This window comes from Doryrhamphus excisus, chromosome 10 (assembly GCF_030265055.1).
Source record: "Doryrhamphus excisus isolate RoL2022-K1 chromosome 10, RoL_Dexc_1.0, whole genome shotgun sequence".
NCBI classification, from domain to species: Eukaryota; Metazoa; Chordata; class Actinopteri; order Syngnathiformes; family Syngnathidae; genus Doryrhamphus; species Doryrhamphus excisus.
In genome coordinates, this window is record NC_080475.1 from 50121 (window position 1) to 64123 (window position 14003).

The 14003-nt window shown below is 39.6% G+C and overlaps 3 protein-coding genes across 4 annotated transcripts; 1 reads left to right on the forward strand and 2 right to left on the reverse strand.

The window, feature by feature from the left end:
• Nucleotides 1-937: 937 nt before the first annotated feature.
• LOC131137424 (uncharacterized) lies at nucleotides 938-5930 on the reverse strand. Of its 2 annotated transcripts, none has more exons than XM_058085372.1 (2): nucleotides 2533-5930; nucleotides 938-2424 (listed from the first exon to the last, which is right to left on the reverse strand). In XM_058085372.1, exon 1 carries the CDS (start codon nucleotides 5461-5463, stop codon nucleotides 2905-2907), a length of 2559 nt encoding a protein of 852 aa, XP_057941355.1. In that variant the 5' UTR covers nucleotides 5464-5930; the 3' UTR covers nucleotides 938-2424; nucleotides 2533-2904. The 2 variants fall into 2 exon arrangements, with proteins under 2 accessions (XP_057941355.1, XP_057941354.1); XM_058085371.1 differs by having other exon boundaries at nucleotides 938-1087; nucleotides 1174-5930.
• LOC131136762 (uncharacterized) lies at nucleotides 5808-8434 on the reverse strand. Its single transcript, XM_058083987.1, has 3 exons — nucleotides 8085-8434; nucleotides 5943-7976; nucleotides 5808-5863 (listed from the first exon to the last, which is right to left on the reverse strand). Exons 2-3 carry the CDS (start codon nucleotides 7423-7425, stop codon nucleotides 5808-5810), a joined length of 1539 nt encoding a protein of 512 aa, XP_057939970.1. The 5' UTR covers nucleotides 7426-7976; nucleotides 8085-8434.
• On the forward strand, nucleotides 6794-13423 carry si:ch211-166e11.5 (sterile alpha motif domain-containing protein 3). Its single transcript, XM_058085401.1, has 6 exons — nucleotides 6794-6902; nucleotides 9019-9113; nucleotides 11199-12181; nucleotides 12277-12432; nucleotides 12603-12695; nucleotides 13031-13423. Exons 3-4 carry the CDS (start codon nucleotides 11207-11209, stop codon nucleotides 12286-12288), a joined length of 987 nt encoding a protein of 328 aa, XP_057941384.1. The 5' UTR covers nucleotides 6794-6902; nucleotides 9019-9113; nucleotides 11199-11206; the 3' UTR covers nucleotides 12289-12432; nucleotides 12603-12695; nucleotides 13031-13423.
• The last annotated feature ends 580 nt before the right edge of the window (nucleotides 13424-14003 follow it).

Consider the following 14003-nt stretch of genomic DNA (forward strand, 5'->3'; position numbering starts at 1 on the left):
TATGGTCATGAGCTTTGGGTCATGACCGAAAGAATGAGATCGCGGATACAGGCGGCTGAAATGAGTTTCCTCCATAGGGTAGCTGGACTCACCCTAAGAGATAGGGTGAGGAGCTCAGCCATCCGGGAGGGGCTCAGAGTAGTGCCGTTTCTCCTTCACATCGAGAGGAGTCAGTTGAGGTGGCTCGGGCATCTACGCCTCCCTGGTGAGGTGTTTCGGGCATGCCCAGCCGGGAAAAGGCCCCGGGGCAGACCTAGGACACGCTAGAGGGACTATGTCTCACAGCTGGCCTGGGTGACTTGGTGTCCTCCCGGTGGAGCTGGAGGAGGTGGCCGGGGACCGGGAAGTCTGGGCTTCCCTACTAAGACTGCTGCCCCCGCGACCCCGACCCGGATAAGCGTAGGAAAATGGATGGATGGATGGATGGATGGATGAAAAACAAAAAGGTGTGCATGGTACTACGAAGCCAGTTCTCATATAACATGGATTTATTGTATGGACTGAATTTTTTTCCTCCAACCTTTATCAGGCTGCCATCCTTCATTCCATGGCTTTCATCTGCAGAGGAAAAACACACCATTGACTTAGCACACTCTAAAAAATGATTCATGGGATTAGTTAGTTGAGCTTAAAATCAAGAGCTTTTTCAACATAAAAGAATAAGGTTGTTACATGGACTTATTATAACAAGTTGGTAACTTATTTTAAGAAGTTGGTCCAGCTGAAAATATGGGGTTAGTTAGTTGAGCTTAAAATCAAGAGATTTTTCAACATAAAATGATAAACTTGTGTCACTGACTTATTAAAACAAGTTGTTAACTTATTTTAAGAAGTTGGTCCAGCTGAAAATAGAAAACCATGTTAACTTAAATATGTATGTATATTTTGAACAAAACTTTCAAATTCAAATACAAAAACTTTATCTGTCCCCAGGGGTAATTCAAAGGCCACATTAAACATGCCGTTTCAAAACAAGAGCACCGCTCATGTTCATAGTAATGTGAGCTTTTATTTTGAAAAAAACAGGGAAGACGTTCTATTGTACGATGTCTCCGAGATGTCAGGACCAAACGTTTCTCCGAATTTTCTGGATGAAGTGAACACATATTGGTAAGCTACAGGGTGACATTCTCACTTAAAAGGTTGTTAAAACTTGATGAAATGACATATTACCACAGCTAGAGCCAAATGTTCAACAGCTTTCAGAAGCTGCTCTGCTCCTGCTTCTGGTTTTATCCTGCAATCACGTACAGAGAGGAGCCAGACTGCGACTGCTATTAATGCCTGTTGGAAAATCAAAAAAATCAGAAGAAAAAAACAAGAGTTTCTATGGAGTAATACGAGGTAAGTAACTGTTTTTGCTTTATTTTGTTCATAACGGCTACTAACTGTATCAGCAAATGTTGCACTAATTCGTGTTAACACAGACATAATTGAAATTAATCACTGCAAAGGTAAGAGAAATTAGTGTATTGTTTTGTTCAAATTTAAAGTTTGGACTACATTGATGAAGTTTGGCCAGCTAGTAGTTTCTGTTTTAAGTTACGTGTTGGTGTGTGTCTATGAGAGGTTAAGGCACCCACATTAGTTGTAGATACGCCATAGAAAAAGTTTCCTTTTAGTAAGGCTGCAGTAGGCCTGGGTATTTTTCTGTTTTGCTATTGAGACAGGTGGCATTTTCTGAAGTTAGGAATTATCAAAATGTGTGTATAGTGGTGTGTAGTGTTTTTTTTTCTCATTTAGTTCACTTTAAAAGTAAAAAATATTGTAGCATTTAATATTAAGACAACAACAGTGAAGCAGTTCAACCATATTTAAAATCCTTTAGAACCCAAGACAAAGGATAATTTTTGTGCAGTTGGTTGCAAGCAAATTTTTAGTTTTTCCATCTTCAATTTAGAAACACATCATAGGCAATATATTTTTCTAAGTCATGCTGCACACGCTTTAAGCACTAAAGCTATGAATCACTAAACAATTCAAAATGTAATGAAAAAATTCAAAGCCGTTTAAATAGAGCTTTGTTTAGTTTTAAAAATGAATTGGACCTGTAAACTTTGCAAATTTGAAGTGTCAAGAAAAACTGATCTTTTAAAGCATTATAGGCTTAGACATGGCCATGGTGGAGAACTTCTCCCTGGGGATGATCCTTTTGACGAGGATATGGAGGTTACAGTGAGTGAAGATCCTGAAGATGAAGAAATGAGAGAACTGCCAAACTTAATTGAAAAAAAATTAGCCCACCTGCTGTTGAAAATGGAAAGCATATTCAATGTACCACAAAGGTGTATTAATGAGTTAGTGGAAGAACTGCACTTTATTTCTTCATCAGCTTCAGGTCCTCTGTACCGCCACTCGATTGATCCATAGACTCCAGTTCCTTTTACAGATGTTTATTTCCCTTCGTCATGGAACATCGTAGAACTAATGTACAAAAAATAACATGAAAATTCATACATGAAATTCATACGCCAGTTAAACATCAGCGGCACTGTCGCACCAAAGTTAATACCAAATATAAATAGCACTCACCACTTTAGCCTGCTTCTCAATCAATGGCGGAGTCACGACTTTACAAACTCTGCTCTTAACAGTGTCTAGACATTTTATAGTGACATTTACATCTCTTGAGCAGTTGTCCTTCTTATACCTCTCTCAAATGCACGAGCGCCACCTAACGGCCGTAACGGTCCTTAACTTAAGGAAGTGATGACGTTCGTTTGCTATAGTTCAAAATAAAAGTATACCTTTCAAAATAACACCGTCACAGCTGCAGTCACACTCCCACCATCACACAACGTGTGATTTACAATGAAAAGTGGCCCTTTAATGAGCCTTGCAAAACATCAATAACATACAGGTATTACTTCAAACATTGAACACACTAATTGAAATCTAAACTAATTACTCCGCCTCAAGCAACAGCACTGTCTTGTGTACAGACCTTTCTAAATAAACTGGCTTACATGTGCGAGAGCCTTTACTGTCCAATGTTGTGTCACTGAGTAGCAGTTTGAATTTTCTGACCCTTCCGTCGGCTCCTTGGAAAACTTCAACTACCTTTGCCAGCTTCCACTGATTTCTTGGTGTGTCATTATCTTGTAACAGGACAATGTCATTCACTTTGGCATTTCTCCTGGCTTTGTTCCATTTGCGTCTTTGTTGCAAATTCAATAAATACTCCTTCCTCCACCTGGTCCAAAATACATTCGACAGAAACTGAACTCGCTTCCACCTTTTCTGAAGATAGAGATCTTCCCTTACAAACTTTCCAGGTGGTGGTGCGATGAATGATGATTTCATCGTCAATATATGATTTGGAGTCAGGGGCTCTGGTCCCAAAGGATCATTGAGATGGTCCGTGGTCAATGGTCGACTATTCACGATAGCCATCACTTCATACAAAAAGGTTCTTAATGAAGAACAGTCCAGTCGTCCACCCGCCTGGTCTAAGATGGATGTGAGGACGCTCCTCACGGTTCGTATTTGTCTCTCCCAGACACCGCCCATGTGACTTGATGCAGGTGGGTTCATGACAAAATTGCATCCTAGCCTTTTTAAATGCTCATTCTGCATTCCTTTCATTAGTTCTTGCTTTGGGATTGTGTCAAGCAAATTCCGATTGTTGGTGATGAATTTGTGCAAGTGGAGCTTACCAGCACTGCACAGTTCTCTTGCCTCTCTGACAAGCTGGATGGCTTCTGCTTCACTGTCCAAACTTGTCAATCCATCATCGACATAAAAGTCGCGTTTTATAAACCGCACTGTGGCTTCACTAAAGTTTCCTGCTCCTTCTGCAGCCAGGTGCTTGAGCCCAAAGTTTGCGCATCCGGGTGATGATGCAGCTCCAAACAAGTGAACTTTCATGCGGAACACTGACACTGGAGCTTTTATATTTCCCTGTTCCCACCACAGGAATCGGAGGTAGTCTTGGTCTCTTGGTGCAACATGAAATTGATGGAACATCCGCTCCACATCACACATGAGGGCTACTTGTCCTTTGCGGAAGCGAGACAAGACCCCTACAAGAGTATTGGTAAGATCTGGTCCAGTAAGTAGATGCTCATTCAGCGATGTATTCTGAAACTTAGCTGAGCAATCAAATACAACGCGAATCTTCCCTGGCTTGTGTGGGTGGTAAACCCCATGGTGAGGGATATACCATGTGGTGTGGTCATTTCCTTCTGGCTCTGAAACCTTTTCGGCGTCGCCTTTTGCTATTATGTCCTCCATAAAGGCCACATAATGCTTGTGGTATACGTCATCTTTCCTAAAACGTTTTTCCAGACACCTGAGTCGATGTTCTGCACATACTTTGTTGTTTGGCAGCTTGGGCCTCTCTTCCTTGAAAGGTAATGGCATTTCGTAATGTCCATTTGGCTTATGCTTGATGCCTTCTCTCATTGTCGTCAAAAACTTAATATCTTCTTGTGATATTAGAACATCTTCACTGAACCTTTCAGTAAAGTCTGACTCAAATACTTTAAGTATTTCCGCTGGAGTGATAATTTCTTTAACCTGAGTTCTGCAGACAAACTGAACCTCAGACTTGATCTCCAAAGATGGCTTGATAGCTGGAAAAACTTTCTTTATGATGATACGATGGCTAACACCAATTTCATCCTCGTGGTCATAATCAATGTCATTACTGCTGTAGCCGATAATGCTCCAGCCCAACACAGACCTTTGCGCATATGGCTGAGTTTCACTGCCTGTGATGACGTCTCTGGGAAGTAAGGCTTGGGGACAGTTGTAGCCGATTAACAATCCTACTTCACAGTCAAGCTCAGGAGACATTTCATCTGTTAAATGTTCCAAGTGAGGCCAGGCCTTTGCAGTTGTACATGTAGGTATATGAGATCTATTAGCTGGTATGTAACTTCTGGTGTAGGTTGTTGGGAGTTTTATTTTTGTGTCCAAGCCGATGCCTCTTACTTGTAGTCCTTGTACCCTTTCGCTCTTCACCACCTTTGTTTTTGACGTTATTGTGGATACTTTAAGTTTTACTGGCTCTTTCTTGATGCACAACATTTCAGCTACATTTTGCAAAATGAAAGTTGTGTCACTTTGACTGTCCAGTAAAGCATACACTAGAACTTCCTTGCCTGGTTCCGTTGACGTGGAAACATAGACTGGAACAATAGATGAAGTATGAGTTCCCTTTTTCTCTTGAACAACTCTGTTGGATGTAACTTGCTGCATTTCTATGGATTCAGACTGCTGGTTTTTCTCTCCTTTGTTTTCGTCTGTAGTGGTTTCATTTGTTGCTTGCCTTTTACTTCGTCCTTGTTCTTGAGCTCTCTTCTCGCGGTCTTGATGAAGGCATGTGGGGTGACGTTTTCCACATAAGTCACACACACTCCTGTATGTACAGGCTTTGGAGTTATGACCATTCTTGAGACAACCAAAACATAACTTCTCCTGTTGTACAAACTTGAGTCTTTCTTCAATTGTTTTTTCCATAATTTTGCGTCACTTGTGGACAGTATGTCCCCGCTTCTTACAGAAAAGGCATGTGATGTTTGTTCTCTCACTTGCGCTAGTTGTGAAAGTCTTAGCACTTAAGTTTTGATTTCTTTGAAACTTGGACTGTTCTCGTTCTGTTGGCTTTGTTCTTTCTTGGTCAGTTGGCTTCATTACATTTAGTGATGTAATAGGATTGCATGCGATTCGAGCCTCCATGTTGAGAAATTGCACAAAATATCTGAAGTCAGGAAACATTTTGTGTTCGTCTTGATAAATTGTAACTTCTCTGTTCCAACGCGAGCTCAACCAATCTGGTAGTTTGGCAATAATCCTTTGGTTTTCTACACAGTCGTTGAGTGTTTGTAGGCCTTGAACATATGGCATAGCTGATTCCACACTGTTTAGAAAATCAACAAACTCGCGAAAATTGTCGCTGTCTTTGGGGCTAATTTTGTGCCATGCATATATCTTCTCACGGTATGCCTTGGCAACAATGAATGGATTGCCAAATCTGTCTTCAAGTATGCCCCAGGCAGCATGATAAGTCGTTTCTGTTCCTGCAAGGAAATGGCCTTCAATAGCTCTCTTAGCAGTTCCTCCAACATACTTGCGAAGAAAGAACAGTTTTTCTTGAGTTGGAAGGTTTTTACGATCAATCAGAGCGCAGAAAGACAGCTTCCAATCATTGTACTTGAGGGGATCTCCTTTGAAGATGTCAGGTTCTGGTATTGGAACTCGGTTAGCTATGATTGCTTCAGCAAGTGTCTTCACAAGGTCAATGGAAGCTTCATCAGAGGTCGAAAGGTTGACTGCTTTAGTGGCTGGAACTTCCTTGGTTGGCTGTGCAACAGAATATGAGGTGCGCACAGAGGGATACTGTAGAGGGACCTTTACTTCATGTTGCTGATGGACTTGGCTTGCTTTGGCTGGTTCTACAGGAGGATGGGAGACTTGTATTTGATGTGATGGAAAAAATGGTTCACTTAAAGGGTTAAGTGCAACTGATGGATGGAGAGATTCTGAATAAACTTGAAGTCTTGCTTGTGCTGCAACATGACCTTTAAGTTCTTCTAGTCGTTCCACTTCTCTTCTTTTCTTTTCCATCCTCATTTTTCTCTCAGCACTTTCTGCTATAAACTGTGCTCTTTTTTTAGCGCTTTCTGCTTCAAATTCCCTTTCTTTAGCTTCTCTATCAGCTTTTAAGACTTTTTCTTCCACCTCAAGTCTTTGAATTTCTTCCCTTTGTTGATTTTGTACATTTACTATCTTTATCACCCTTTGCGTAGCCAAAGCTTCAGCTGCTGCTTGTTTAGCATTGAGGAACAGAATGGAAGAGTGTTGAGATGATTTGGAAGAAGTCACTGACTTTGCGGTTTGAGCTGAGAATACACTAGACGCTACTGTGCTTCCAAACACTGATTTATCATCAGGCCATGGTATGTCTCTTGAATCATATCCATTGTGAAAATGTTGAGCCTTTACATTCGCAATCTTGGTGAGTGCTTGGCATGTGTCATTCATTCTCCGGATGTCAGATTCAGGATTTGAAATTGATCTTATCTCAAGGTAGGTATTGTCAATGTCAACTTGGAAGGTGTTGATTTCATTTATGATCTCATCAATCAAGTCCTCAGCATCATTGCTCTTGATGGACCTTTTCAATCCATTGATGTGATATTTCCATCTTGTATACAGCTTCACAAATTTTGTGTTCAGATTGGTCACTTTATCATCTAGCAGAGAACGTCCTTTTTCAGTGAGCTTTCGCGTGCGTCTAATTTTCTTAGTTTCAGGAGGGATTTGTGCATCATCCTTACCAACCTGAGATTGTGTGTCTTCACTGAGCTCACCTACATCCATGTGCTGTGATAGGGTCATCTGCTGCTGTGTATCACTTTTTTTGTCTGCATGTGTGTCCTCTTCATTTGGCAGAAAGGTCTTTTCCTTTTTGTACGGCATGTTAAATGTGTCAGTGTAGGGTGTGATGAAGTATTTATGAAATGAATTCACTTCTCTAATCTATGCTAATGTAAATCTCCTTGTCTCCTAACTTGACCTGTGTATAATGTACATATAACACATTATCATAAATATTTGAATGAGCAATAATATGAGAAACTCACTTGGAAGAGCAATACTTAAATACTCAGAAATTAAAGCACTTTGTTTCTTAGTGACCAACTGCAGAGAAAATGTCCACTGCTGATTAACGAAAGAGCACAAATTAAATGTCTTAGTGATAAACTTAATGACAGCCAGCAAATACTTGCGTTACTTCCAAGACACCTTTCTTCAGTGTGTTTGCTTGTTTAACCTTGTAGCTTGTCCGTTGAAATCACTCAACACCTCAATGCAGCTCCTCTCGTTCCCGTTGAGGCTTGTAACTTGTCGTCTTCCACTCGAGTCTTCGTCGATGCAGAAGTGTTCTACTGTACCGCCACTCGATTGATCCATAGACTCCAGTTCCTTTTACAGATGTTTATTTCCCTTCGTCATGGAACATCGTAGAACTAATGTACAAAAAATAACATGAAAATTCATACATGAAATTCATACGCCAGTTAAACATCAGCGGCACTGTCGCACCAAAGTTAATACCAAATATAAATAGCACTCACCACTTTAGCCTGCTTCTCAATCAATGGCGGAGTCACGACTTTACAAACTCTGCTCTTAACAGTGTCTAGACATTTTATAGTGACATTTACATCTCTTGAGCAGTTGTCCTTCTTATACCTCTCTCAAATGCACGAGCGCCACCTAACGGCCGTAACGGTCCTTAACTTAAGGAAGTGATGACGTTCGTTTGCTATAGTTCAAAATAAAAGTATACCTTTCAAAATAACACCGTCACAGCTGCAGTCACATCCTCTTTTGAAAGATATTTTACAGTCATGCTTAAAGAGGCATAATTGTGAAGTTGATGATGTGATCATCTCAGAGATGGCGACAGACCTATGCAAGTCTAACCCAATTACATTAGCTCTAGGACATACTGCTCCTCTTTCCACCTCCTACAAAAGAAGGGAGTATTTCAAGGAGCATTTTTCCATGGTGGAACCTATAGAATATCTTCTCAGTTCGAGGGAGAAGAAAAGTTTCCAATATGTACCAATTTTAAAGTCCTTACATGAGGTTTTGAAGAAAAAAGAGATCCAGGATTTGCTCAAACATAGCTCTGAAGCAGACAGCAGCTCTGACACTCACTACAATTCATTTCATGATGGCATACATTTTAAAAACAATAAATTGCTATCAGAAAATAATCCAGCCATTTCTCTCATTCTGTATGTGGATGATTTTGAAGTGTGTAATCCACTTGGCACATCAAGAAAAAAACACATTGGGTTTTAGCCAATGTGCCACCATTGCTCAGATCCTTGCTCACATCAATCTACCTTGCCATTCTCTGCAAGGCTGATGATGTTAAAAAGTTTGGCTATAGTGCTGTGTTAGAACCACTGCTTAAGGACCTTGCCAGCCTAGAAGAAGGACTTTACATTCCTTCAATAGGTCTACGAGTCAAAGGTACTGTGTATTGTGTCGTTGCAGATAACCTTGGTGCCCACTCTATTGGAGGGTTTGTGGAGAGCTTCTCAAGTACACACATCTGCAGGTTCTGTCTTGGAGAAAGATCTCAATTCCAGGTGAGTGAAGTTAAAACAGGAACATTTTGTCCTCGGACAACACAAGAGCACAGGGTGCATGTTCAGACAGCACAGAGAGATACAAGTGCATCTCATTGTTATGGAGTAAAGAGACAGTGCCCACTGACTGACAAACTAAAATATTTCAATGTTTTATCTGGCTATCCACCTGATTTGCTACATGATCTCTTTGAAGGTATTGTGCCTTTAGAGTTAGCACTATGCCTAAATGTGTTAATCAAAGAGAAATATTTCACACTTGAGGAATTAAATAAATTAATCAAAGAGTTCCCATACAGATGGACAGATAGAACGGATGCACCGCAACCAGTTCCACTGACTTTTGCTGCAAGAAAAACTGTTGGTGGAAATGCCCATGAAAACTGGGCTTTGCTTCGCCTCCTTCCCCTGATAGTTGGAGAAAGAATCCCTGAGAATGAACCAGCATGGCTGATCCTTCTGAACCTTAAGGACATAGTTGAACTTGTCCTTTCTCCTGTTCACACAGACCTCACTGTTTGTTTCCTTGAAAGCAAGATTTCTGAGCATCGGCACAGATTCCTGGACGTTTTCCCTCAGGAAAGACTTATTCCGAAGCATCATTTTCTTGAACACTACCCACACCAGATAAAAGCTTTTGGTCCACTTGTGTCTTTGTGGACTATGCGCTTTGAAGCTAAGCACAGCTTTTTTAAGCGTGTGGTCAGACATACGCATAGCTTCCGAAACATTCTGTTGTCTCTTGCAGTGAAGCATCAGTTAATGATTGCATACCATCTACATGGCAGTAAAATTGTTCAGTCTCTACAAGTAGCAAAACTGTCAACAGTGGATTTGACTGTGCTGAGGGAAGACATTAAGAAAGCAGTGGAATCAAAATTCCCTGGTGAATCATTTGTCCACATGGCAAACACAGTGTGCTACAGTGGCACCAGTTATTCCACTGGCATGATCTTGGCACATGGTTCAACAGGTGGTCTGCCAGATTTTGTAGAATTGATGCAGCTTGTTGTCATAAATGGGAAGGTTGGCTTCATTGTCAAATGTTTAAATTCATGGTATATTGAGCATCTTAGAAGCTATGAGCTTGAAAACACAAGTGTTAAACTCATTGAGCCTAGTGAGTTGTTTGACATCTTCCCCATGGCAGCATACAGTGTTGCAGGGAAGCGTATGGTGACCCAGAAGTGCTACATTAATGTACCATAGATTGCAAAGGGGTCAGTATAACTCATCATTTGTTTGAGTTTATAGGAGAGACCTCAAAAATTGCATCATCCTCTCTGTATATGGGGTTACTGTCTCATTACAAAAACAAAGTTTTTTTCAATGAATGTGCTTGCCCCACACTTGAGCACAAATGATAATTTTCACTTGCAGGTGTAGTGAGAATATACAACTCCTTGAATGTGTGTATTCCAATAATATTTTTCAAAGTGTGATAATGTTCAATCTATAATCAAACATGAGACAATATTAGTTTCTCAATTTGCCAGAAGCATGGTAAGACTTTTAAACCCAGACCACACTGATTCTCGCTGAGGAGAGGATGTTAGGCTCTTGATGACTATGCCAATATGGAGATGTAAAAATGTCATCTGAGTAGTAGTTGTAAATATGAGGTCCATAATACTGACATGGACAACAAGATGGTAATCTTTGTAGTTTTACTTTTATTACATTATTCTTCAGGGGGAAATGTTAAAGTGAACAAAGCTTTGTTCCTATCCTTGTCTTTGCCACAGAAATAAAAGTCTTCAACATTTAATCATAGTATAAGCAGGCATATAGGATTTTTTGCATTGGGTTTTGTAGAAGTATACTTATGGACACAAATCTAAGACTTGGTGTGAAGTTTGATGATGAGGAAATGTCAGTGTGATGTAAAATTTCTTGGAGACTGAATCAACCAGTACTTCTCAGCATACTAGTTTATATGATAAATGTGATGAAAATTCAAAGTCCAAAGCTTTTATTTATCTAGAGTAATTTTTAGTGGTCATATTCTTCTCCCATACTGAATGATTATATGATGTGTCTGCATGTATTCTATAACCCAAACTGATGTAATGTTTTCTCTAATAGATACCCTGATGTCTCCTCAAGCCAAACTTCGAATCATTCTTCAGGACCATGAAATTCGCAAACTGGACTTACCGGATGGAATCCCTGATACTGTGGATGAACTTGAGTCTATTGTGAGGGAGAAATTTGGGCTTGATGGGAACTTTACCTTGCATTATAAGGATGCTGACTTTGGAGAGGAATATTTTTCTCTTACCTCAACAAGTGACATCAAGGACAAGGATACCATTAAGGTGGTTCACATTGTTGAACCTCCTACACTTACTCTGACCTTTACTGATGGGGACAGTTCCTTTGAAAGTGCATCAGTAGCCTCGCTCCCTAATTCTGAGACCTCTGTCCATCCTGCTAGCAGCAGCTGTTCCTCTGGATCGCAGGACACACTGATTCTTTCATCACCTGAACAGGTTACTCACCGTACACAGTGTTGGCCCACTACATTTCCTGTACCTAATTTTGCTTACGACACAGAGCTTGTGCTGGCCTCAGGAAATGAAGTTTTCAAGAAGGATGGAACCTACCCCACTAGTGCGCAGTTTAACGATGTTGCTGAGGCACTGATTCAGAAGCATCCTTGCCTTAAAGATCCAGGGTCATATAATGGATGCTACGCATGGCAACAAAGACTAAAATATAAAATGGCCAGCTATAGATCTAAATTGAGAGGGCTAGGATGCCCTGAGCTTGATGTGAACTCTCTCAGAAAGAAGCGAGCGCATGAGAAAGCCCCTGCAAAGAATATCAAAAAGCCAAGAAGGGCAGAGGTGAACTATTTCCCTCCTCACCCACAAGGAGAAACAGAAGGAACTTTGGAACATGTAAGATTGGAGCTCCTTGATGAAGTAAAGAAGAGGAACAACTGCCAGGTCATCAGTGAGAAAATGGCAAAGACTTTCTCCATTCGCAGGCAGGAAGTTGTCAATCAAGCACCACAAATCTGTGACATAAGAGACCGATGGCCGGCTCTTTTCGATGCAACTCAGGTTAATATTGTTTTATAAAATGGTTTGCAGTATGTGCTATGTCAGTCAATTTACTACATTAACAAATTGCACCTTTTTATTTGTATTTTATACAGATAAATGAATAATTCAGAAGGATCACCACTGGTTGCCTTGAGAGAACATTCATGGCAAAACTGGACCAGTATACCCCAAAAATAATGGCACTGGTGTCCTCAAGAGGAGGAGCTGCAAAAATGAAGATTCAGCACATAAAGAACATGCTGCTAGAGGTATAAATAAATGTAACAAGGTTCATTTAAAATACAAAAAAAAATAACTTTATTTGTAGGAGGTGTTGATGGGTTAGTTAAATAAATATTTAAATAAATAAATCATAAATTAATATTTTTAAAGATTGTTTAATTTTTTTTAAATTTCATTTTCTTGTATTATTTTACAGGACCAGTCGGTAGAAAGTAGGAGAGAAGCTGCAATCCGTAGCCTAATCGTGTACCTGAGAGAACAGGAGGAGGATCTCTTTAAAGAACAGCTGGTAAGTAATCCAACACTTCAACTTCAAGGATTTAACCTGGGCAGTATTTAGGGGTGGCAGACAGTGCAACTGAATGATAGGAACCAAAATCAGGACGATCAGTGATATATTCAGGAAGTTTTGTTTTAAGTGAAAGTAAGTTTTATCAGGGCTTTATGGGCAGCGTTTGTTTGTCAAAAGTATGTCATTAAAAATGTTTGTTTTGCTACTAAACAGCCATCCCCAAAGCCCACGTTAAATCCTGAAGTTAACCTAAGTGCAGATTCACTGTACATTATTCTTGTTTTTACATAAGACAAAAAACACTGATGTTGACTCTGATCTACTTATGCCAGAATGGTGATGAAGTGATGAAGATTGTTGTGAGCAGAGGGGCATCTGAACCAGCCAACGCAACAGTGGTGATTGAGGGAGCAGAAGTCCTGGATGGCCTGACTGTCCCAAGAGCATGTGCCTTGCTCATGGGACTAATGTATGCACTCAACCTGAGTTACCCAAAAGAACTGAAAAGCACTTTTGAGGTATTTCAAAAGATATTCCTTGAGCTGGATGCTCTGAGAGCAAGTCCCAAGGTAATGTCTCTAAAAGCTAAACTGCTGCACTGAAAATTAGGCTGCATTCTAATTTCACTGTTATGTTTAATGCAGTTTAATACAAGTCATTTCTTTGAAGGATAATTTTGAAGACTAGTTTGTAATTTTTTTTTTTACTTTTGAGGTGTTGTCAATATTTAGACCTACATACATACATATTTGATATATTCTGTGTTCTTTTTTGGAAGTATTATGACGAGTAAGAATAAAAGTATTAAATCAATTTTCTACTCGAGTAAAGTACAAATCCTTAAAATCTGTACTCAAGTAAAGTACTTAAGTAAATTTACTCCGTTACTTTCCACCACTGATTATATGTAATAAACAAGTTTGACCATTAAACTGACTGAACTGTATTTATGTTAATAAAATTAATGTTATTGCTAAAAAAAATTGAGAAAACAATTTGAAATATTTGTGATGAGAAATGAAAAACAAATGAGCTGGAATAGCTTAAATTAATTATATTGACAACTTAATTGAACTTTAACCATTTTATTAAAATTAAGTTGGTTCACCTGAATTGAACTTTAACCATTTTATTAAAATTAAGTTGGTTCACCTTAATTTAACTTGAACCATTTTATTAAAATTAAGTTGGTTCACCTTAATTAACTGTTTGCAGGATGAAGTAAATCATGTTGGTTGTCCTTAAATAACTTAGTTTCTAACATTAAAAGACTTGTTGGATTTACTGAAAGGTTTTAGTTGGAAT

What these genes read in the sequence shown, in the direction of transcription:
- LOC131137424 (XM_058085372.1), bottom strand. Translation starts at nt 5,463, where the DNA reads ATGGAAAAAACAATTGAAGAAAGACTCAAGTTTGTACAACAGGAGAAG.
- LOC131136762 (XM_058083987.1), bottom strand. Translation starts at nt 7,425, where the DNA reads ATGCCGTACAAAAAGGAAAAGACCTTTCTGCCAAATGAAGAGGACACA. An exon ending in CATTGTTGCCAAGGCATACC is followed by an intron (nt 5,864 to 5,942) that starts GTGAGAAGATAT and finishes TTTTCTAAACAG; the next exon opens with TGTGGAATCAGCTATGCCAT.
- si:ch211-166e11.5 (XM_058085401.1), top strand. Translation starts at nt 11,207, where the DNA reads ATGTCTCCTCAAGCCAAACTTCGAATCATTCTTCAGGACCATGAAATT.